Source organism: Ipomoea triloba, chromosome 11 (assembly GCF_003576645.1).
Source record: "Ipomoea triloba cultivar NCNSP0323 chromosome 11, ASM357664v1".
In the NCBI taxonomy this organism is placed as follows: Eukaryota; Viridiplantae; Streptophyta; class Magnoliopsida; order Solanales; family Convolvulaceae; genus Ipomoea; species Ipomoea triloba.
Genome location: NC_044926.1, coordinates 4,377,662 through 4,404,136, shown reverse-complemented (window position 1 = coordinate 4,404,136; position 26,475 = coordinate 4,377,662). Strand labels below are relative to the sequence as shown.

Here is a 26,475-nt window from a genome sequence, read left to right as displayed (position 1 = left end):
GATTAGTTTGCACATTTTGCTAATGCTTTGTGTTAGTAGTGGGGATTTGGTTTGTTCTTTTCCTAAACTAGAAAGGCATTTTAGTCCCAACAGATATGTTGGATCAGAGGAATGTCCATATATATGTAACTGGTTTGCATATATAAAACCTTCTTTGAAAACTAGTGACACTAAATTATTTGGTTCAACTTGAGTTTTTGTATGAGGCCGGTTTTGTTGTTATCTAGCTGGAAAATCTTTTTCTTTTATTTTACTAGTGTTTGATCCAACGTAACTACAACATTTTGGATTCACCAGTTGAGGGCAAGAGCATCTAAATTTATGATTTTTTTTAGAGTTAAGTTGTTCCGTCTGTTAACGGTCCGGGTCCACCCATGAGAATCGAACACGGGTTCTCCCGGAATTCTTCCCCACAAAGAGAGCTCACTTGGCACTTGAGCTTATCCATTGGGTTTGTGCTTTGTATGTATTGTTAGAACTTTTACGCTACCCAATAAAAAGATTATTTTCACAATTTTACCTGATACAAGAGAATGTCTTAACTGTCATATAAAATAACACTATCTAATAAAGAGACTATTTATGTTACGTGAGAGAATGTGTTCAACATCATATAAAACATCATATATATATTGCAAAACATACTATTTGTGCCAAAATGGCAGTTGGACAAGGTAAGAAAAAAAGGTTGAAATATGTTTTATTTAGATTGTCATTCATTTTGAGATTCTATAAATTTTTATAGTTTGTACTTTGTATTAAAATTTAATTATTTATAAAAAAATTATTATTCAAATATAGTAATTAAAATAAATAATATAACTCGATCGTTCTCATATCATTTGTTTTATCAAGTTAAAATTGTAAATTACATACATTGTACATTGATAAATTTACTAATAGTTGGCTGGTCATCCGATAATTCAGATTGATCATGAATAACTAAACAAATTGGAATCACTTTTTTTTCCCACATTTCTCGCATGACAAAAAACAATAACAGAAAACAGAAATGAGTATATATGTATATCACACGTTTCTAATGTGAGATGTAAATCAGATCACATCTTAATTTAATCCATTGACAAAAACAACATTTTAACACGTGTAAAAAACTGAGGAGATTTCTCTTTCTCCTCCCTTTACCTCTGCTATAAAGCTGTTACGACAGAACAAACACTCCATTTCTACTTAGGTGTTGCTTCATGCGAGAAGAAAAACAATTGCTAAAGCATTACACAAATATGAATAAGACGACCCGACCCGTATAGCATTTGTCCCCGCCAGTTTTGAGAATTATGAAAGAGGGCCAACCGGTTTGTACATCAATTTGTTTAACTGAGCAAATTCAATCTCTATCTACCAATTCTGAGACAACAAATGGTGGAAAAGTTTTCACCAATGCAATAAGGTATCAATATTATATGTATCCATTTATTTATGCCTGTCTATGTGGGTATATATATACATAAACGACTCATCATCAACAATGCAAACATTTACTGATCAATCTGAAGACATGAAAATTATGTCCATTTCTAACAATGCTTTGATAATATGATAATATGCATTGTTTTCCTTCTTCTGTGTATCTTTATTTTATATATATATGAATGAATATATCACCATGTTGGTCAAAGTTCGACTCCTAATGTGAGGATTGATCTGGTTCGAGTTAGTCAGCTATGAACAACCTAACCTAGACTGGTTTACTTCTTGTGTTCAAATAGTGAAGATTGATCTGGTTCGAGTTAGTCAGCTATGAACAACCTAACCTAGACTGGTTTATTTCGTGTGTTCGAATAGTGACTATAGATTTTTCTTGTGACTTGAAAGGATAGCTATTCCCTAATAAGAACATTTTAGCTTGTTTCTGATAATGCAAAAACATCTACAACAGTGGTGCATTTACTATGTTATAGAGATTGAAATTGAAATGAAATAAGAGAAAAAAATGTGTGAGAGGACAAAAGGAGAATAGAAGATTACATTACAACAAACACTAGAGACATCCGTCACATTACATTGAAATTTATTAGGAAATACAAGTAGTAGTTTGGGGGTAGTCCGTACCTAGTAGGTCATATAAACCACACAAAAAAAGTTCCCAAGAATACATTTTTCAGTGGTTCTTCACTCACTCTAGTCTTTAGAAATGTCTTATTCTTAGAAACAAACATAATTCTGTGGAATGGGGTCCAACCAACATAATGAAACTGCTGCCTCCCTATCTATGCAATCAATGCTAATCATGTACATAATACACATGCACCATCAAGCGACAGGGCAGGGGTCAGCAATTTGTATCCTTTGTTTTGGTTTTATCTGAGGACTGGCTCACAAATTGTCCTCGGATGCGTGGCCGCTGTTCAGCCAGTCTCTTTCTGCTTTGATATCGAACCTGAAAATGAGACACCCCAAAGAAAGGGAGAAGAATGAGATGTTTTTTCTGCTGCTTTTATTAAGCCAGGCCGTTGTTTTATCATCAAGATACAAAGTATTCTTTCTGCAAACAGAGTGCTGCTGGAAATATGGGGAAATTATATATGCTGAATGGTTTGATCTTTAAGATCTTAGAAAAGTTACCTTTTTCTCAAAGTTCCTCTCTTTTCGCTTTTGCCTGAACTTGTTCAAGGCAGCCTCCCTTTGTGCTTGTCGACATTGGTCTACTCCACTTCTGCTACCACTACCACTCTCTCCACCAACCGTGCATTTTCCAGCTATTCCATCTTCAGTAGCCATGTTAGTTTCCTCGGCAATTACAGCAGCGTTGCTTTCATTCTGCCCACTGCTTCCATTGTGCCCATTGCTTGCATTGTTACTTCCCGATGCACTTCCATAGTTTGTATTTCCATCTGTCAGTGTACCTAACATATAGGGTCCGGATCCATGTGGAGCATCTGCAACAGTTTTTCTAGAAGGCAAAGAATCTTCATTCAGGAGCTGCTGTTGTTGTTGTTGTTGTTGCTGCTGCTGCTGCTGCATGCTATGCACATGGTGATGGTGGTGATGGTAATGGTGATGATGATGCTGAACTTGAAACTGCTGCTGCATGGCCCTTGCCTGGGCCAATGCTGCCTTGGCAGAATCAGCTTTTCCTGGAAGGGAAGAATTTTGTCCATGCTGAACTGGCTGAAATGCAGAGCAGGGATGTGCATTCACAGCAGAAGATTTATTGACTGGCTTGTCAGTAAATGCCTCTGCCTTGACAAAAATGTTATTGGTTGATGAGCCCATATCATTGTTGTTACTACTGCCATTGGAGCGCTGATTGGGCATACTGCTTGAATTAGATCTTAAATTCTGCAATGATTCTGTTTTTGCTGCTTCAGAGCTATTATTAACAGGAGAGCAGCTGCCCACATTTCCAGTTGGAGCCTGATTAGCAGTTGAAGTAGTGCCATACCTGTGCATGGAAATGAGAATTAGAATTTGTGATCCCTCCCATGGCGGCTTATTAACTAATAATGTAACCTTCAACTTTAGTGAGTTCAAATTACTACTTGCCTTGAGAATGCTGAAAGGTGGTCCGAATGCCTCAGTACGTTGCGTTCTTGCACTGTGGTTCCAGTCTCTCCAACTTCTCTGTGCTGCTTCAAACTGAGTTCAAGGGATGGCATCTCCTTGGAGTTATAAGTGGCTATTTCTTTGGTGTTAGTCATCTTGGATGGATCAGTCGGGACATCATTGCCAGTAATTTCCATTAGAGGATTATCTTTGATGGTAATGGCAGCAGCTACATGACCATTATCCTTGTCCTTTAACTCATTCTTTCGAGTCTTGTTAAGCTCCAGCTTTCCAATCAATTTCTCGTCATCTTTTGAGGAGTCAATATTCACAAGTTTGCCCTTCTTAGCACTCGCATCACCATCCAATGCTTTACTGGTTGGACCATTAAGCTGTAAATCCGGAGACCTAGGTACTCCTATCTGTAGATCCTTTCCCATCGGGACATTTTCTGCTTGCAAACCAAATCATTAACTTGTTAGATCAGAAAACAAAGAAGCTAAAGATAAAACACTTTAGGACAAACACAAAACTCAAGTGGGACTAGATCCAAATCAAGTTGAGTTCAGCTGTATGGACATTATATTTTCCAAATCATTTTTATTGAGGCAAATTATGTCATTAGGCCCTTGAGCTAGCAAATTAACTAGGTCTGCAAGCACGCAGTATTCCCCTTTCAAAAGAACCATAGTACCCTGTTCATCTTCCTCATCTTGGTACTCTCTGGTGGCAATTGTAGGAACCCAATTTGCACTTTGTGCTTCTGGTCTGGAATGAATAACCTGAGCACAAGTGCTGTCAGGGGGTTCAGGTAATTCATTCCAAGGCAACATGGGTTGTGGGCTTTCCACCTCAATGGCCCGTTTTGACCATGAACTCTGTGAGAAAGAAGGGTTGTAATGATATTAGAACACTGCATCATTTTGTATATATATACAAACCTAAGAAAAGAGTGCATAGGCTTCCATTCCTTCCAATATATGGCATTCCGGAATTTTGATATAATTATTGTTGATTCATTACTGCAACACATTACATATATGATGTGATTCGGATTTGGTACACAGAAAATTTATTAAGCAGAAAATGCCTCTACAATCTCCTTTATAGTGAAAATTGTCATTTGTCATTCACAACCCCCTCCCCCCTTTTCCAACTTAAGGTAGGTATGCACTACAAGCGGCGTGGTAGACTGAACTTGACATTTGGAAGCGTCACAAGATTGGGGGAAAAACAAGAAATAAATAAAACAAAGAAATGAGAAATAATGCATCATTTTTAAAAATCATTATGGGACTTCTCGTGGAAATACTCTTTAAGTGCAGGTACACCAGCACCTAAACTGTTTCCCATGTTTTTGAATTAACAGCAAAATAGGGAATTTCGTCCAAGAGTACATCTTAGAACTAATACACTTGCTTTTTATTCCTCCAAAAATTTGTAAGTGGAATATATTTGGAAAATTGTGGAGTATGCATGCCAAAAAAATTAAATTAAATTATAAGCATTCCAAGCTAAGGAATATTTAACCTGGTCAGGTAAACTATCAATATACTTCTCGGTTTGTTTTTAAAGTTTTTCAATAAGTTGGGTGCTTTATGTTGTTTTCTATTCAATAAATTTACTAAGGAATATGAAGGCTAGCAAAATATCAATAGGATTTTAAAGGCAATCAGTAATCAGTAACAAATTAGGCAGCCAAGTGTCCTACATATACTTGACTGCATAAGATGGTATACAGTTGGGCCATGAAACCCAAGTTGTACAGCTTACACAAAAGCATGCAGACAGCATACATGAAAGTAACTACAATAGAAGAGCCCCACGAGATTCACATTAATGTAAATTAACAAGATTAACAATACTGGTCATTTAACAAGATTAACAAAATTGAAAAAAATATTCATTTTTGCAAACATAGATATTATGGAACATTATGGGCCGTTTACTAACTGGAAATTTTCTCCAGTTTTCTAGAAATTTGGAAAATTAGAAATCAGAAAACAGAAAACATGTTTACTAACACAGTTTTCTATTTTGAAAACAGGAAATAATTTTTCAGTTTTCTTGAAAACAGGAACACTATTAAAAACTGTTTTCTAAATGGAAAACAGAATCAACTATCATCTATTAGACTATATGACACTATAACCACATTCTCACCATTATCTACTTACATATTTGTTTATTACTATGATTACATTTATTATCATCTTCTATCTTTTCTACTTGCATTACTTATTTAAACATAATTATTTATTTATGTTTAAAATTATACATCATTTACATTATCAAAATTAAAAATTGAAATCTATATCACGTTTTATATTTTGATTGAACTCAATTGATTATTCGTTCAGATATTTTTAATTATGTTATATCAGATACAAGTTTGGTCCAGATATCAGATATCGAAATTTCACATATATTACTATATTAGAATTCAAAATAAAAATTATATATTATATACATGTCATGCAAATGAATATATCCAAACATATTTTAAATATTAGCTCAAAAAATATTAATATTATCTAAACTAAATTTTATGTGAACTTAATAGGTTATTGGTTTGGATATATTTTTATTTATGTTATATACAGATATAAATTTGTTTCGGATATCAAATGTAAAAATTTTACATTTATTGGACTTAAAAGTAAAAATTATATTTTTTTTGAATAAATTATATTTATTCTATTTAAATAAAAATATTTTCAAATATTTTAAATATAAGGTTTAAAAATCACTCGAAATTAAACTTATTGTTAATTTTATAACGTTAATATATTTGAAAAAATAAGTGTTAGTAAACAAGTTTTCTAAATAGAAAGCAAAGAATGAAAACTGAAAAATTGGAAAACAGAAAACAAAAAACAGTTTTCTGTTAGTAAACATGCCCATATTTCAGGGAAAATGCAGTTTTAGTCCCCAAGTTATGACTGAATAGAGATTTTAGTCTCTAATTGTTTAGCATGAACATAAAATAGTCACTAGATTTTTAACCACATTGAAATTTTAGTCATCTCATAGATGGGGACCAAAATTGAAATTTAGTCATAGCTTAGGGACTAAAGTTGCAACATAGGAGAACCAAAATAAAAAACTTGGAGACTGTACACATTCATGCTAAACAATTAGGGACTAAAATTGCAATTAGTCATAACTCGGGAAGTACAAGTGCACTTTCTCTTATATTTTGTAAAAAGAACAAATACATATTTGCATGTTAGTGTGGTATCATGCATATGTGAAAAAGACTATTATAGGTAAGATCTTTAGAAGTACCTGGGTCCCACTTCCATTGTCACTTCCATCCCTGATGTTCAAACCAATGCTTCCATTCTCATCTTCATCATTGCTGTCGCTGTTATTTTCCGACCCTTGAATGCTTTTAGATTTTGTGGACTTTTCGGTGCGTATTCCACTTTCACTGCCACTACCACTTGACTGATAAAAGGATAACAAAATAATGAAAAACAGAATGCTAATACACAATTTGCTAGAAAAATACAGTGTAAAGGGGAAAAATAAGGTAAAAAATAAAACAAAGTGAAAGGGAGAGGGAGAGAAAAGGAGCAACAATTTAGAAGGTCCACCAAGTTAAACACAGTGATATCCTTTTTCAGTTTTTGTTGTTTTGATAAGAAATCTCTTTTTCAATTTAAGCACCAACATACCCTGCTTGGCTGCTTTATCAAGAATTATTGAAGAAATGCCGAAATGGTGCTTCAAAGTAATACATGATAGGATGATGATATTAACTTACACTGTGGCATTTTCTCCAAACATGTTGCCAGAGATTTTTAAGCTCATTCTTTCGAATAGGCTTCACTAAAAAGTCAACTGCACCCTTTGACAAACACTTAAAGACTACTCCCATAGAATCATTGGATGACATCACTGCAAATAAAACTCATTAGGTGTAGCAGCTAAAAACATAAAAAGTATAAGTAAACACAACCATGAAATAGGAAGAAAACTCACTAATCAAAGGGACATTCTTGCGAGTTTTGTGGTTCATAACCTTTGATAACAGACCAATGCCCGACATATATGGCATGGCTACTTCTGTTAGAACAAGATCTATGTGATTGGTTAAATCTTCTAAAATTTTCCATGCTTCAACTCCATTTGCAACAGCTGTAACTGCAGTTATCCAATTCAATATATTCCTTGAGAATGAGGAATTTGAATGCTCTAACAAATATAGGCAGAGAGCCCAGATAAAGATCTCAAATTTCACAATCAATAAGATGAATACTTAAACAAAATAAATATTGGCAATAGGGAGAACCAAGAGCAAAGTTTAATTGCTAAAGAAGTATAGGAACTGAATTTTGTAGTTAACATCAATTGCATGTTTTGCCCGATGCTTCTTTCCTTTATCCTGACCAAAAGCACAAATTGTTATTTAAAGAGGAAAAAAAAACTGAAGGAACAAGATAGGGACAGGAGTACAAGATGGGTGCATTTCTAATAAGATCACAGTTTCTTGTGTTAGGATATAATCCCACTCAAGCAGGAATTTGCTACTGAAAGTTTTGAGAGAGGATGGGTATATCTGTATACTTCATAACTGTTGTATGAAAACATTTCAGTAGGATGGAAAATTTTTCTCTAAAAGATGATGAGGCCTGAGCAACCAAATTTATATTCACTTCTCTTTCTTAGAAGAAAGAAGTGACAGAAATCTAGAGAAGAAAGATGCAAAAAGTAAGGGTGAACTTTACTGGGATAAAAGGAATAACTTCCAGTCAACCCTTCAATAGAAAAAATAAAATAAAATAAATAATAATAATATAAAGCCAATTATTACCTGGGAAATCAGGAGGTAAGTATTTCTTCTATGGTAAAAAATGTTCCAAAAACATTATAAATTAAGTGTAATTAATTCTACATGATACAAAAATCAATAGAAGTATCTCATCTAGCAGAAAAAGACATTAAATGACAAAAGATCAATAGAAGTTCAATTAACATAAAGCCAGGCAGAAATGAACATGCTAACCCAACAAGAATTTACCTGAAAATTCAATTAGCTGATATTTATTCAGCCAGGAAACTAAGCAGATATCAATATACTGCTAACCAAATAAGGACAGGATAGAATAAATTTGCAAAATATCGGCATCACCTCTCACTATAAACCACTCACGAAAGCAGAAAGGGATTTAACAAGAAAAAAGCCAACCTTCGTAGCTGCAATTCCGAAGCAGTGCACTGACTACATGACGAGTAGAATCATCATTTTCCACAAGCAGAACCTTGAGGGATCTAAGAGGAAGAAAACGCTCCCAGCGAACCACAGGGCCTTGAGGCTGTTGCTGCTGAGTATGAAGAACAGCCTGCACCTGCATTAAATCTCTGCGCATGTCATTTCTGTCCTCAGCGTCTTCATTAATCCTCGACTCGTCTTCCTCAGAGAGCCCATGTCCATCACCATTAACTCCATCTCTTACTCCATTCTGCTCAGACCGCATACCATTGTGATTGATTTCTGTTAACCCTTTAAGTGGAGGACCATTGCCATCCACCCGAACTCCCCTCATCAATCAGATTCAAAAAATGAATGATGAATAAGGGTCCAGATTTAGTCCGCAAGAAAACCTCGAATGTAGAGAGAAATATTAAACATCAGATTCTTCTAATTTTTCTGTATGCTTATTACATCACAAATATTAAATTTACTGTTTCGTTTTTCTTTTAATGTTTTCTTTATTGTACCCCCTGGCCTTCGAATTTAAAACTCTGGAAGAAAAGTTGATCATACCGTTGTTAAATAAATTACCAGTCTTTCTATTAACCAGCTCCTTGATAAAATCTACAACAAAAAGACATAAAATTCTTCAATACCTCACATATTCATAAGCAAATATCAAATCCAATAATTTACCAAGTCCTATGAGTATGCACATGTATATAATAGGGAGCAAAAAATAATCATGCTCATTATCAGGCTGGGGGAATGAATTCCATCTGATTTGTACAATTGAATGTATCTAAGAACAAACCAAGAAAAAACAAAATAATAAAACAACTCTAATCTTACAAACAATAAAATTCCACTTATTTGTGTTTGGCAGCTCAAAAATTTACTGAATTGAATGAGCTAAGCAATTTGAAACAGCCCTGAATGTCAGAACCAACTATTATGCAAAATTGAGGAATTAAAAGCACAATAACCTCAATTGTTCACACACAATGCATCTCAACTAAGCCAAAAAATTTACACGAAAATCCAAAATTTGTTTGGTTTTGAAGAACCCCAGTTTTTTCGGGGCAGGAAATAACAGAATTTGAATCCGAGAGATCCAGAGCAACAAAATTAAACGTGTAGCAAAATTAAATTTCCTCACAAATTCACCAACAGAAAGGAGAAAATGTAGAAGCATGAATTCTTACCTAAACTCCATTGGTGCAGATCAGAATCATCAGAGCTCCTATTAATGAAACCAGGTTTGAATATATCTAGAAAACAGACGAATGTTTGTTTATCCCATTAAAAGGCAAAAGAAATCCGTATTTTATTTAATGAATTCTCTCAACTCATATTGTTGTGTTCTTGTCTAGGGTTTGTTCCACTAAAAGGAGAAACACCGAAGCCTGAAGAAGGGAAGGGCCGGGGTTGGGGAGAGAGAAATAGATACGTCCTAGCAAAGATATTATATTCCCCCGATCCGCTGATGACGTGGACAATGTGTGAGCTGCTCAGTCCGCCACGTAAGCGATGCACTGGATGCCACGTGGAGCTGAATCTAAAAACGGGCTCTCTATAGTTTCGGGCGGATCTTTTCTGATCCGGTTGGGGACACGTGACGGCCTGTGGGTTCAGTAAAAGGTTTGGGGGATTGAAGGGAGCGACGTCGTTTCGTCAGCGGGCCCCGCCTCCTGGATTAGAACGAACGACGACACAGGAGTTTGTGTGGTCGCCTACATTGTTAAATGACAAAACGCTCCTCCAAACTTGTGGTTTATTCCCTCCTCTACCAAAGGATTGGATCCGCGTCAGCAACAAAATATCTGGAGACCATCCTTCTCTACGTGCTACCCCACTATTGGACGAGTGTACCTGCATCTTCTCCCCAATCATGTTCTACATAAATATTTCAACATTTTAATCAAGTAAATTATCCAATTAATCAATCAAATTAACTTTAGCATGTTACTACGATCTTGGACAAATTATTATGTGGGCCATTGTGGCATTGTCTACACAGTATTGTGTGAATCATAACAAAAAATTATATTTTTAATATATTAAAAATATATTATTTATGTATTGAATATACATTATTTGATAGTATGGTTTATACAGCTGTATGGATCATGGTCCACACAGTAATGATTGACAATCTTGTTGGTGGTGAATATGTTGGCATCACCACGGCTCAATAATATCAATTATTTAGTTACATTGTATTATCATTCGAACGACTAATGTTAATAATAATAAGGGTGTGTTTGGTTCGCACATGGGAATCGGAATCGGAATGGGTATCAAATACTTGGTAAGGGTAATGGGTTTTGGTGAAAGTATTTAGCATGTTTGGTAGTTGGGTGGAATGGGAATGAATATTAATAGTTGGGGAAGAAATGAAGAAGTGAAATGAAATCCTTATTTAATAAGGGTATGGATTTTCCCATTAATGGGGTATTCCATACCCATAGTAGCATTCTCAAAACCTATCAACCAAACACTAGCAATCACTTTCATACCCATTCCCTATACCAAAACCCCCAACCAAACACACCCTAAAGTTTATTCGGAAGATAGTTATGCTAATAAGTTTAATTTTTCATATATATGAATAATTGAAACTTTTTAGTATAGATAGACAAGTCAATGTCTAATTTTTCTTTTTATATATATAGGGTTTATCGAGGCAAACCCCACTCCTCTTCCGAGTATGTGAGTAAACCCTCGCCCTGTGATCCTAGCCGGCAAAGGACCACAAGGAGGTGGCAGACGGTTTCGAACTCAGGACCTCACGGCCGCGAGCGTCTTGGTCTTGCCACTCAGGCTGCCCTTACGGGGATATATATATATATATATATGACTATAGGGTAACTTGTACACAATTTTTACGTCATACGATAAATGTAATATGAAAAGTTTGTTACCTTTTTTTTTGTGCGCAATGTGTGATTGAATGTCTTAATTACATTGAAGATTGTTTATTCTTCGGCAATGCTAAATTGAATGTTTTCTTTCAATGAGTTGTCTGTGATGTCCTATGACTCTAATGCAGTAGAACCCTTCATAGTGCAAGAATTGCAATTATGATATTGTTTTCAATATTTATATATTTGTTGAGTTGATGATTATAATTTTTAAAAAAAATAATTATAAAAACTTATGATGTGTCAAATAACATCGTGTGGATTGGATTGTACTAAATACAATATACACTAGAATGCTTGAGACAACTATATACTTACATGTTTGTATCAAATATAATACAAGCCCAACTGACTAATACCTTATAATCTTTCATAATTTATATTCTTGATAGGGGAATTTATAATAATTCCGCAGTATGATATCCACAACGTACCATACTGTCATCCCAGAAAAAGTAAAGAAATTGTGGTGTGTATCAAAACCGCAAGAAAGGTCCTTTAACGTTTGCAAGTATAAAGGAGCTATTGGCAATTAATGTAACATGGTTCATCATATCCATGCATCGTCCATTCGTCCTATATAAATGGACCAACACTGAACTTTTATCACAAAGTATACATAGATTATGCATTTTTCTAATAGTTAATTAGCTTCTATTTCACTTATTCATTAATTGAATGTTTTGGGCTCTGATGCATTATATCTTTTTACTTGATATTCACAATCATGCCAATACTTTATGACAATATATAATTTTGGTCTATTTTTATCATCGTCAAACAATGGCTATACTACATACTTCTACATTTACCACTTCGTCAAACAATGATCATGCTACACACTTCTACATTTAACACTCACAAACAATCACTTTCAAATTGATGTGGCAATTGCATGTTTGTGACGTGGAATTTTTTGCATCAAGAAGTCGTTGTTTGTGAATGACTATTGTAGATGTGTTTAGCATTTTTCGTCAAACAATTAGGGATTTAGGGATTCCAACAATTAGCTAGATACACACACACACATACTTTAAAGTGCACCCAATAGTATATGAAACTGCTTTGCACTTTTACATATCATTAGATTCACCCTTTTAATTAGAATCGCAGATGTTAAATGCACATCTACGTATCATTAGATGCATTTTGTAATTTAGATTAATGCACTTTACAATGCCACAACGAGAAAATCAATGTCATAATGATTGAGCTATCAATTTTTTTCAGAGGTCTAATTCTCCTATCATCCACATCCACTTCCCCTCACTCCCTTTTACACACATGACAATAATTAAGTCATATATCTACTTATTTAAAGAATTCCAAACTCAAATCTAATTATGTATATAACTATTTAAACACATCGGGGGTGTATGGTAAATAGTTGTTAGCTGTTAGCTAGCTAATTGAGTTAGTGTTGATAACATTAGCTAGTTTATCTCCTTGTGGTCCTTTGCCGGCTAAGGTCACAGGGCGAGGAGAAAACTTCGTTAAAAAAGAAAGATGTTTGGTAAATTAGTTGTTAGATGATTAAATGCAAAATGACTTTCTCAAAAAAACTAATCAAAAAAATCACTTTGAGCAGCTTTTTAAATTTAGCTGTTACAAAAAGCTAATTAACCAAACACTTATATTGAATGTTTAACCAAATCAAACAGCTAATAGTGGTCAAATAAATCAAAATTAGCCAATAAGCTAACTACGTTACCAAAGAGGGCCATTACAAATCCATTTTATATTTATCCATACCCATCATAAAATCTATTTAGTACTATTTATGAATTATGATGACTCAAATCCATTTAAAATATTAAATTGAGTACTTAATTAGCTTGGTAATACTTGATTCATTGTCATCCATATATTTCATGGGAAGCAAGTGCATGTGAAAATGCATATTGGTGAATTTATTAGACATCCCACTTGTGTACATGGACAGATAGTGAAAGGAACTCTGTGTTCCCTGGCTTTCATCCCATTTAGGTATATATACATTCATCTAAAGTCATGCATGTGTACCATTCTGATCTGTAGTTTAGTTGGTACCTTTAGTTTTCATTTGAGTGTTTATAGGTGTTTCTCAATACTTGATTTAAAAATAAAAAATAAAAAATAAAAAAAATAAAAAGGAAAAAGAAAATGTATACATATTAGCATAATGAGAGTTGAGTATGGTGAGATTGGATTTGATACAATAGTGAATGAAGTGAATAGAGAAATTAAGGTACAATTCTTTCATTTACATGAAAGCTCGCAGTCATTACTTGAATCTGTGTTTTGAGGAAACCTGCATTTTACAAAAGGAAGGTACAATTCTAAGAATGAGCATTCAAAAATATAGATACAACACTTTTTAAAATTAATACAATTAACCATTTTATTTTTAAAAAAATATATATTAGTTGAATTGATTAGGTCGGACATAACCAAAAAGCAAATGTAAAGCTTTAGAGTTTAATTTGTATCGGGTGTAATGTGGACATTGTGGATACAATGTTTCCATTGCACCTAATAAAATCCCGAAATCATTTTAATCATACAATGAGTATTAATTGACATCGATTTTCCCTGTATTAGTTAGCCTAGCCTATACTTTTAAATTAATTTAAAGCTAATAGCTTTTTTTTTAAGGAAAAAAAAATAAAGCTAATAGCTAATTGAGTAATAACCTGGAAACTACCCTATTTAGCTAACTACTTACCAGATATGGATACAAGATAAAGGAAATTAATATGCCAAACATTGTCTTAACAAAGTAGCTAGACAAGTTTTCTTAATTCCAACATGTTTTCTTAAAAATAATCGCTTTTTGATATAATACTTTCATGTAATCCCAAACTCTATATATTTATTGGACTAATGTTGCATATCCCTCCTATATTTTCACTTTCGTTTTTTTTTTTCCCTCTTTAAGATGATATTGTGTTATTAGATTTTTCGGTATGTATTTTTTATGTTTTCAAAAAAAAAAAAATTTTATGTTATAATGTAGTATCTGTCCATATATATTTTCTCAATCTATTGAAGCACAAAGACTCTTCAGTATTTGATTGTTAACTTAATTTATTTTTAAAACAATTTGTGTGAAAGACCCGTGAAACAGGTTGGATCTTTGATTAATAAGGTTAAAGATCCTGCCCATTATTCAAAGATTTGACACATTAATTAAAAGATCCGATCCGTCTCACGGATTAAGACCCGTGAGACGGTCTCACAAGTGTTAACCTATTTTTAATTAGTTGTGTAGTTAGCAAATTCATAGGCACTCAATAACCATTTTAGTTTGCCATTTTCTACTGTTGCAATATATCTCCATAACTTTTCAAAAAAGTTGCAATTTTAATCTCTAGAGTAATAAAGTCATTAAACTACATTATGATTTTACTTAGTACATGAATTATTTTAGTAATTTATTATATTGCTTATTTATAACCCTTATGCTTCGGTATTTCATTATATGCAAAACTGAGAATTGACAATTTTCTTCCCGAAATTTCTTTCTTCAATTGTTGTACATCGTTCTTGTTTTCCTATATAAGAACATAATAAAATCAAATCATCTATTTTGAATATGAAATACCAATATTGAAGAGGATCATAATTAAAAAAGAAACATTAAAAAAAGTTACTAAAATATTCGTAGACTAAGTAAAAGTTTAACAATTATGTTACTCTAATTTAAGGACTAAAAGTGTAATTTATTTAAAAATTAAGAGTATATTGTAATGGTGGTAAAAAGTTAAAAAGTAAAACAACTAGTATAAAATGAATGATAGGTTAAAAAACATTTTTAATAGAAAAAAAAAAAGTGTCTACACCACATTATGTAACAAATAATTAAATAGTCATTTTAATTCTAGAGTTTTTTCCACTTTTGGTCCTATGACTTTAGTACTTCCATCAATTTAGGTACACGACTTCCATTCATGACATAAGTAGTGCTTGACTTTGATTTTTTTTTTTTTCACTTTTAGTCCTTGACTTTGATTTGTTTTCCACTTTTAGTCCTTTTGGCCATCCAAGCGACAACTTGTAATTGGAATCAACAAACTATTGTGCCATTAAGGGTAAAAGTGTCTTTTGATAAAGCCCTAAATATATTTATAAATAAAATCAAAGAAAAAATAGGAAAAAGAAACGTTATTTGCTTGTTTTGCTTCGCTTTTTAAGCGACAACTTTTAATCAGAATCAACAAATTGTTGTGTCATTAAGGGTAAAATTGTCTATTCATAAATCCCTAAATACATTAAACGTTATTTACCCTTAATGGCACAACAGTTTCTTGATTTCGATTAAAAGTTGTCACTCAGATGGCCGAAAGGACTAAAAGTAGAAAAAAATCAAAGTTAAGGACTACAAGTGGCAAAAAATTTAAAGCCAAGCACTACTTATGTCAGGAATGAAAGTCGTGTACTTAAATTTACGGAGACACTAAAATCATAGGACCAAAAGTGGAAAAAACTCTTAATGCTATGCCTTTTATCCTCAAAAAAATTAAAAATCTATGCCTTTTTTAATTGCAATGTGTTTACATTATAAATATCTTTGTTCATATTAGGATATAAAATGGTAGATAACTATTCAACCCAATGAATAAAAAATTAAACTCTAAAAAGAAATAGGAAATAAGTAGTAAAATTAAAGAAAGTTACTTTTTTTTAACTAAAGAAAAGAAAAGGGTATAAATTCCTTGATAATCTTCTAGAGAAGTATGACTATTTGAACTCGCTTATTACTTGTTAGTAGAATCAAGATGAAGAAGTACATGCTGACTATATTACTCATAAGCATGATTTATTTTGTACACATTTTTGTATAGTAATTATATGTTTTTTTCGTCATTAAAAAAATGAAAAATTAATTACATAATAATAATATTACTATTAAAATCAAACACACTCTTTATATAATAATCGAATACATAATTTTTATTTTGAGTACTACTACCTCATCTGGCACAAACCCATAACCTTTTATTTGAAAATAATCACTTCGTGACGCTTAGACCATAGGGTTATTCCAATCTAATACATAATTGATAATATGTTGACTTCTATTCTAATACTTTTAACACATAATTAAACATTTATACTCATATATACTATAACATGAGACTTTGTCTTTGAAGTAGATCTCTTAATTTCATTGGACCACACATGCTTAACTTATTGGGTTAAATAATATAATGGTTCATCAAGAATTAAAAATGTACTATATATAATAAAGCGTAATATTATATTTATTTTTATTTTTTTTTATGAAAAAACTTACAGTAATTATCCAAGATGTGCACTCGTACTTTATAATAACTTACAAATCACACAAGAAATGTAAACCGCATTAAAAATATCATCATGTGCAACAAGCTCAACTAAGCAAGAGGATGTTAGTTAAAATCAAACTTATAACTTTCTAGTACAAGAATCATAGTATACCCATTCAGTCATCACTTCGCAATTATTTTCACACCTAGCTAACATGGCCCTATAATTTATCTGAATTTTTTCATTCTCCAATAAAATTAAAATATGTGACTATAATTTTACTAAAAATTACTTCTCACTTTTAGGGTGTGTTTGGAAAGCAGGAAAATGACTTCCGAAAATTTTTTCCGAAAGTTGTTTTCCGGAATTTTAGCCTTATTTTCCTTTACCGTTGACCATATTTTTCAAGCTCTCCCAAACACAGAAAATCCGGAAAATGATTTCCGGAAATCATTTTCCGGGTTTCCAAACACACCCTTATTTTACATAACGTGCTCTAATATAATTGATCCAAAAACAATGAGGGATCACAACTTTCACTCTTTTCATTTTCTTCCGTGAGTAAGTCTTATAAGAGATCATTTAACATTAGATATGTACTATTTTTTAAAACTAAAATATAATATATATTTTTTAATTCATAAAAAATATTATATTTTTAGCTAACATTCTCACATAGCATGATAACATCTACTTACTCGATCTTCTTTCATCAATAAAATCAGGACCAATAATATTTTTTTTCTCTAACCCATACTTATTAATCTTTATAGATGTTTGACTAATTAATGGGAATTTGCGGCCATGCATGAAGGCACTACTTCTACTTGTCCCACCAAAGTACTATATAGACTTATAGAGGTAAATTATTCTGTAAGCTCGGGTCCACCTTATAAAGTGGACCCGTACATAATTTACCTACTAAATATTCACAATTTACTTTACGAACACACAATAATATATATATAATTGATTATCTTGTTTTGTATTCACAAGTTCCTTTCAAATATTGCAGTCAATTCCAATATTAAAAATACACAATTTAATCTTTTTAAAATTTAGATATTTAGTACAACTGCTATGTGTTTACCGTTGTTATATGTTTTGACTTAGAAATATAATTTACATTCTAGGTGTTCACAATAACAATATTAAGAATACAGGGTGGACCACTGGACCCTGGTCCATGGTATAAGTGTGTAACAATTTCTATAGAGAACACTTCTCAAACGGCTGCGTTTTGGCATTTTAATGCAGGCTGGTGTCATCAGCTGTAACCATCAGGAATATATGTATATAGTCCAACATGGTGATTAATTGTCAAACTCATCTCTTCATTATTCACTTATGTACATTAGTTAATTAGAACTTTTCCTGAAAAGAAATATTTGCATTCCTACAGTAGATTTTCGAACTCAAGAGAATAACTTATTTTAAAATACTAATACAATTCATTGAGAAAGCAGACTCTAGACAACTAGTTCATACTTTGGACTCAATCTAATATAACCCTTTGAGAAACCTACCCAGTCTAAACAACTCACCCTCTGAACCCTTTATCGACGTTAGGTAACCCTTTACCACCACGTACACTTCAATCTCTCAATAAATTAAAAACGCCAATATTGAGTGATACTTCCCTCCCACACGCCAACCTTTCAACGAAAACACCAAAATCCAATGCGCATGCCTACTTCTTCACGTAAATATTCTAGCCCTTTCACCCTTCTCATTCGAAAGAAAACATTTATGCTATACAATTCAAAGTTTTTAAAAAGTTTAATTGTATATATACTAAGCAGTATAAACTTATATCCCTCCCCAATGTGAGACAAAAAAGCTACCTTCTCAACTAGGAGAGCTTGAATCCTCTTTAATCCGATTCAAATAAAAAATGAATATTGATCACCGAAAATTATATCAGTTTAAAGGCCAATTTAGCTACTTTCCCCAACAAAACTTAAATGGCATTTCACAAATGATTGCAAATTAAAACCGATGTGATTAGTAATTGTAGGAGCGAAGAGTAGAGAATAGAGAAGATTATTATTAGGTGATCTGATGAGAATCTTTTAGTCACGTTTAATTTTCTGGCTTATATACAGTGGTGTTTCTTTTTGGATACTGCTTCCCCAATCTCTCAACCTCAGTTTTCGCAAAAGCAAAAGTGGCGGCCGGCATCTTAGGCATGCATGTTTTATGGCCTAAATTTTACTTCACTTTTCATTCCCAACTCTCAACCTCAGTTTCCCCTCAAAAGTGTAAAGGTGGGATTCTTGCTTTAGAATCTTTCCTTATTATCACCACTTTGCTAGTAAAATTGGACCATTATTTGGGTAACAAAAAAGACATTGTTAGGTGATATAAGTAAAAGTAACTATTTCTCTAACACGTTACGTTACAAGTTTTTACAAGGTCAATCATAACAATAATAGATATTAAAAATGGTAAGAAATCAAGTAGATATTTTTTTTTTATTACAAGCAACTGCTCAGCTTCTATCTTAAAAATGTGTTAGGTAAATCATACTCATGTCTAATGTTCTGTAAACCGCACAAAAGAGGTAAACCGCACTAGAAAATTAAAGATGAAATGTAACTTTAAAATGGACAAAAGTGAATGGATATGTGTGTCTTCATGTTAAAGAATTTTGAATCAGATCTTTTCGAGTAAGGGTTAAAGTCTATGAAGCGTAACTCGAGTTGAATCCATATAATTTATAGAAAAGCTCATAGCTACTACCCGAAGGTACGCCTTAGGTGAAGCTCAACTTGTGACCTTAATTGGCAAAAGATCAGAATGGGGTAAAGCAACCTAGTTGACGGTCTCAAACCAAGAAACTAATATGTATCTCTCATTATATTGGGAATCGAACTTGAAACATTGGTTTATCGTTGAATTCATACTAGTCTTATAGTAATTAGAATATCATACAAAAAAGTTTTTAAATCAAAACTGTCTTATGTAGCCGTTACCAAATTACTTTAACGGGTATTCGATCTAGTAAAAATATTTTATCCACACACAAGAGAGGTGTATTATCATTAAAAAATTAAACTTCTAACTCAGAAAAATCAGATACATATATTACTTAATTTGATAATTAATTTATTAATTAGTACTAGGTACAAGATTTTGTTCCTCTTCAAGTGCTAATGGGTTACTGTTATGGATGCGTTTGAAGAATTTTGAAATGGTAGTATTATATAATGAAGCTTTTCAAAAGTTCTGTTTGTCTGCCCTCATGCAATCTTTTGCTAACCTTAACTCTCACGAGACTCAGATTTCTTCTTTCCTTTGCTTTTTCGAACGTTAATGGCTTGTGGGGCAGCTCCATCCACACTTCTTATTTCAAATTGTCAAAATGGAATAAACGTACTCTACGCGTTTTTTAAGTGATTCGTACTGGGACGACTATGTAAATCTCGTCTTGTGATTCTAACTATTAAAGGACAACAATGAATTAAATCCGTCTAAGTTGTTCATATCTGACCGGTTCAAATTTATCAAGAAAATCAATAGGTTATTTCCGCTAGAAGTTGAATTTGTAACTTTGTAGTTATTAAGTCAATAGACTGATTAATTTGGCTGAGATTTTTCCGATCTTTTTACCATTTTTATGTAGAATGTAGGTGTGTATATAAGATCAAAGTTGGTTTAGTTTGAATATGATTAATGGGATATAAATAGTAATAATATTATTGATGAATAATTTAATGGTAGGAGTGTAGGACAAAGTAGTACGGAGTATATGAGAAATTTTATGGTGTTGATTGGACAACTGTCTCTCCGTATTGGGGGCATTTTGAAAAGTTTTGGAGGAAATTTTAAGTTTATACCGATTACATGCTAAGGACAATGTCTCACAATACACAATACAAACAATTTTTTTTAATTTGTTTTAAGTGTGTACGAAATATTGGGAATAACGTCCACATAGTATTCGGTACAAACACAAAATATTTTTCATTTATTTTTTAGTTGTGCCTAGTGCAAGAGGTACTATTATAGATCGACACTTTAAAAATTATGTGTGTTTGGGGTGAGGGGCAAGTTCGAGTAAGAAAACATGCCACCTTGATTAATCGCATCTATTTATCTGGGTTGATCAACAGTTGAAAATTAAGAAAAAATGAAAATATAAGTAGTGACATTTTTGTAATTACGACAATACATTTGGAAACCCATAAATGAGTGCACTCTCAGTTATTTGCAGATGCACTATCAAGTGTTTTCAAATACACTATCGTAATTATAAAAATATTATCGTGTGTGTGTGTGTATATATATATATATATAATCAGGATCAAATGAGAACAAATATCCTCGTAAAAATATTTTGGACTGATATAATTGGTCCATCTAAGGTGATCTAATACATTAGGCTAAAAGTTTAAAAAATTTGTGGTGACATTTTTGTAGATATTGTGAACTTTTGTTATGCACTAGGACAAGTTTGAGATTATACCCACTAATAGCTAACCATCATAAAGTGCACTTGGGTCTAAAAACAGTGCACTCAAGTTGTTAATTTTCCGCATTAACGTGTTCAAATAGGTTACAACGCAACAAACATAAGTGCATTATTGGTACATTTTTAGTGCAATATTAGTTATTAGTCGATCCACAATCAAATTTTATTTAATGCACATCCAAAATTCTATAATAATTACGAAATACCACTATATTTTTCTTTAAATTTTCAATCTCGTCCGTCTAATAATCACATATGAATGGTTGAGATTAATCCACATTTTATTCTCAGACCATCACCATCAGTGATTTTTAAGGAGTTTTTTTGTGGGTTCATGAGTGTTGTGGAGGAAAGAAATAAGAGGTGATAGAAAAATGGAATGTTCCTACAAAGTTGAGTTTTTTGTGGGGTTCACTAGAAAAACAAGAAAATAGAAACAATTGATTATGGTGCGCGTTATGTGCACCATTCGCGCATAGCTAGCACATGCATGACGCGTAAAAAGTTAGTTTTCATTTTTTTTTCCATTCTCTCCCATTTTCTCTTTCCTTGTTGTTGTTGTTGTTTTTTTTTTTTTTTAAATCCATTAAAAAAAATCATATTGTTGTTGTTGCTCTCGCCAAATTATTCTGTGGACTTGATCTACCTTGTAAGGTGGACTCGAGTCTAAAATACACAATTTACCTACTGAATGTTCACAATTTGAATTGTGAACATTCAATTTGTAAATTGTTATATATGGATCTACCTTACCATGAGTAAGCCATTACAAATTTACAACAAATTACAAAAGTCAAATGCGTGTTTGGTTGGCACATTATGGGTTTTGGTGAAACTATTTTGCATGTTTGGTAGTAGGGTGGAATTCGAATGATTATCAATATTGATGCTTGGTTATGTATGACTGACTTTATAATGGCAATAAAGATTTAATTTTAAAAATACAAAAAAAAAAAACAAAAATCAAGACAATTGATCTTAATATAATGACATTCAAAACACCAATATGAACAAATCAAAACAAAAATCTAAAAGTATTAATCGATACTTAAAAATCATATTACCAATAAGATGGAATGATGCCTTTTTTTTAAAATTAAGGAATGAATTTTTTATTGAAGGGGTAATAAAATTTCATAGTTGTGTTTTAATTTAAAAAATTGTCAATCAAACACTAACTATGATTTTGATTTTCATTCCTAGCGTATAAACTCTTCATCCACACACCCTAACCTTCTAAACAAATTAAACGAAGGCTAATCACCTTACAAATAAAAACTATACACAACATAAGTACATAAACTTCAATGAGATTCAAACAACAATGTAATATATTATTAAAGATTTTTGTACGAAGTTGATACTTCCACATACAACCATATATATGTGGTATATTTAATTGTATCAAATACTATTGGTATCAGCGCTAATAATATTAGTAATCAAGTATACCATACATAGATATACTTGTTACTATCAACACCGCAGATTTTCACCTATTAATAATTAATAATATTACTATTACATGATTGAATAATATATAAAGGAACATATATAGTTGAAATTAAATAAAAAAATATGCATGCTAAGGTTTTGTTTGGTCAACAATGCTTTTGGGTTCATATAATATATCTTTACATACAAAGACAAAACTGGATTCTATTCCACTGTACTGCCTGTTAACCAACTCCAGATATATATAGTAATAGAATCTGATCTGATCTGGAGAACAAAAGGTGTGAACCAACTGAGGGTCCGAGGAACCCATTGGAGCATTACTTTTATCAGGTGGCTGTGTTACATATGTTCCAATTACAAACCTTGGACTTATTATTGGACTCCTGCTTGCATGTCGTGTGGTTCCCAATATCTGATCTTCATCACACACTCCCGAATCATTCATTCATACCTACGATTCCCATGTTTCATACATACACGGAATATCTGTTTGGTAATGGCCATATAGTAATATGTATATTTACAGCTAGGGATGATAATAAGACGAGGCGGGACGGGAAGTATACTCTCCGTTTCCATGACTTTATCTTATCTCTGTTTTTATCTGGGAATAAAAAATTTTCTCTATCTTTGTTCCTGGGGAGATTTTGGGAAAGAGAATCTCCCCCCCTGTCAACTTTATAGTCAAACTAGTAGTTTAGTACAATTTTTAATACGGAGTATTTAAGTAATTATAATAATTTGAATAAATTTTTAAGGGGACGTGGCGGGAATTGTCATCCATATTATATACAATTATCTTGTCCAATATTTCACCTTTTTTTTTTTAGTATGCTATTGTGTAGCCTCTATGGTAGGTCGACTAATTCACAATATCTAATGAAAATATGAAGTTTTTCTCTTTTAAATGTTATGGATAACCTAACATTTTAATTAGTTATTTCATAGGTATGAATAACATTTTTGTGAAGGATTAATCATATATGTTCATGCTGAGTAGGACCTTAAAGCGTGGCAAAGCACTTTCTCACGTGTTTTAAAGTAGTTGCATTTCTTGGGCTCGAAGTTGAGACCTCTGTTTAAGCTAGAAGAGAAACACGTCATCTTATTCACACCCCTAGGTATATTGTCATGTTATTTTGTGTAAAATAGAATTAAGACTAATGATTTATATTTTTTGTATGTTTCAAAAATAAATATCATATTTAAGATTTGTAAATAGAATAATTGGTATTAGGAGAATTGAAATATGTTTCATTTCAACTAAACGGTTAAGATAGTATATAAGTGGATTAACATTTATGTTTATATATTATATATATACTCAACAAGAGAGTTAACTTCTGAATCTTGATTTAAACTCATTATCAAAGCCTAATATGATTATTGAATACATACACACATATATATATATATATATATATATTAAAAAAAAAAAAGATATGAGTATGGCATGAACTCTTTACTAGCTTGCTAGCTAGGGTTCCACAATTGTAGTTCACTTACTTACCAACCTAAGTTGATAGCCGGCCTCATAGACTATCAATCAGTCACATTTGCATTAGATAATATAATAATTTGTATTAAAACTACAAAATACTCGATATCTACAAACTTAATAAGAACCAATAAAGTTAGGCCCCCAACGGGAACTAAAAAATGTTGGTATAATTATTTCTACATCTACAAACTTACAAACCTAATGAGCGCCAATAAAGTTAGGCTCTAACCGGAACTAAAAAAAAATGTTGGTGTAATTGTTTGTTGAAATGAATGGTTCATATTATTTTGGTGCTAGTATACTAGTCGGCAGGTGTGGGATGCAGATATCCCTCATTGTATTCGTGATTTGATTTTGCAATAATAGTTTGTTTTGATGTTTTTTTTTTCAAAAAAATTACAATATAAAATTTAACATGAACTTTGGTCAATTAATTAGAATCACGCATTGGACATTGATGAAACGGTACACCTAATATACAATATATATTCAACACAGATAAGAAATTATACCTATTATCATTATTGTCTTTTTGTGAAGAAAGATTTGGTTATGTTTTTTGAGGTGCACTGCACTAAGGCACTAAAATTGCAGTGAAACACACATGGAGACAAGATCAAATCAAGAATTCATTTCTGGCAAAAGTGGCAACAAGAGGAATCACGAATCACGCCAATTAATAAGGTTTTGTATTGCAAAAACTATGCTTAGGGTACTATCTTGTGAGGGTGCTTCCCTCTAAAACTGTTATTGCACCAATTAATCTAACATTGCTGTCGCAGGTCATAGTTATGCATTATTGAAATATTGACTTTTATGAAAAATTTGATAATCTTTCATTGATATACGCCAAGATATTGAATGATACTTTGATAAATTCTGAAACACTAATTTAAAAATACACATTGAACTATTCGCACAACGCGTGTGTAGTAACTAGTAAGATAAATAGATAACATAGTCCTCATTAAATACATACAATCATCTAAATCTAAATATCTTACATAGTGTATACATACCTATACCCCATAATAAATTTTGCTATCAAGTATGTGGTAGAGCAATTGGAGCAATTTACATCTTTAGTTACTCTTTAGAAGAGCATTACGAACTATGATTGGAGTGATCTTCAACTACAAAAATTTCTAACTAAAAAAAAGTCAAGAATTATTGAAATGATTTAAGAGCATCGACATCTGTGGATTGTTCACAAATTTTAAAAACAAAATACCAGCATGAAGGAGAGAAGTGCAAGAGAGAGAAGAAAAAAATTCATCCTGCAAGTAGTTTTTTTAGATATTTCGGGCGCGTTACAACCTTAAAAGTAACTTTAAAAATAAAAAAGCAGGTTTGTTTAATTTTTTTCTCTTTTTTTCCTTCCCTCACATATTCTCTTTTCTAATCACATTTACAAAAACTCCTAAAAAAAAAAAAAACTACACTATTTTGGACGCTCTAACAACTAATATAATTTTAACTATGATTACTCCCAAAATAATGGTGTTGTTTACGAGTAATTGATTTCCCAGCAAAATAGTGTTCCGTGCTACTGTACTAGCATATACCAGTAGTATATACTATGATAATTTCTTGGGAGATGCTTCACGTCAATTTTTATTTCTTTTATAATTTAATTGCTGAACAACGCACCGCCAGCTCATACTTTTTTATTATTTTTTTTGGAAGGCTCACGTTTTATTATCATTATTATTATTATTATTTTAAAACTAATACGGAGTAATTTACTTCTAAACTGTATTTAAAATAAAATTAAAAAAAAGACAATTCTAAATAAATCAAAATTTGTGCATTTTATTATTCTTTAAATAAGAAAATACTATATATTACACAATATATATTTTAAAAAATTATATACAGTGTAATATTTCAGTTCTAAGCATTTTAGAACATGCACCCGTAATACTGTAATAGTGCATTTTCTGATCTATATTTCAAATTTATATATATTTAATAAAAATATGAGTACTATTATTTAAAGATTCTAGCCAAACTAATTTTGATATTCACATGTATGAGGTATTGAGACATGAATGTATATTAGGTGTGCATTATATATATATATATATATATATATATATATATATATATATATATATATATATATATATATATATATATATAT

General features: G+C 31.9%; 1 protein-coding gene across 4 annotated transcripts; it reads right to left on the bottom strand.

Annotated features, from left to right (window-relative positions):
- Nucleotides 1-1,959: 1,959 nt before the first annotated feature.
- On the bottom strand, nucleotides 1,960-10,150 carry LOC115996934 (two-component response regulator-like PRR73). 4 transcript variants are annotated; one of them, XM_031236377.1, is made up of 10 exons: nucleotides 9,913-10,150; nucleotides 9,281-9,331; nucleotides 8,702-9,117; nucleotides 7,495-7,656; nucleotides 7,277-7,410; nucleotides 6,796-6,957; nucleotides 4,202-4,385; nucleotides 3,508-3,961; nucleotides 2,587-3,406; nucleotides 1,960-2,401 (listed from the first exon to the last, which is right to left on the bottom strand). In XM_031236377.1, the coding sequence occupies exons 3-10, from the start codon at nucleotides 9,057-9,059 to the stop codon at nucleotides 2,294-2,296; spliced, it is 2,382 nt and encodes a 793-aa protein (XP_031092237.1). In that variant the 5' UTR covers nucleotides 9,060-9,117; nucleotides 9,281-9,331; nucleotides 9,913-10,150; the 3' UTR covers nucleotides 1,960-2,293. The 4 variants fall into 4 exon arrangements, with proteins under 4 accessions (XP_031092237.1, XP_031092239.1, XP_031092240.1 ...); XM_031236379.1 differs by having other exon boundaries at nucleotides 9,299-9,331; XM_031236380.1 differs by having other exon boundaries at nucleotides 3,508-3,958; nucleotides 9,913-10,149.
- Nucleotides 10,151-26,475: the final 16,325 nt, after the last annotated feature.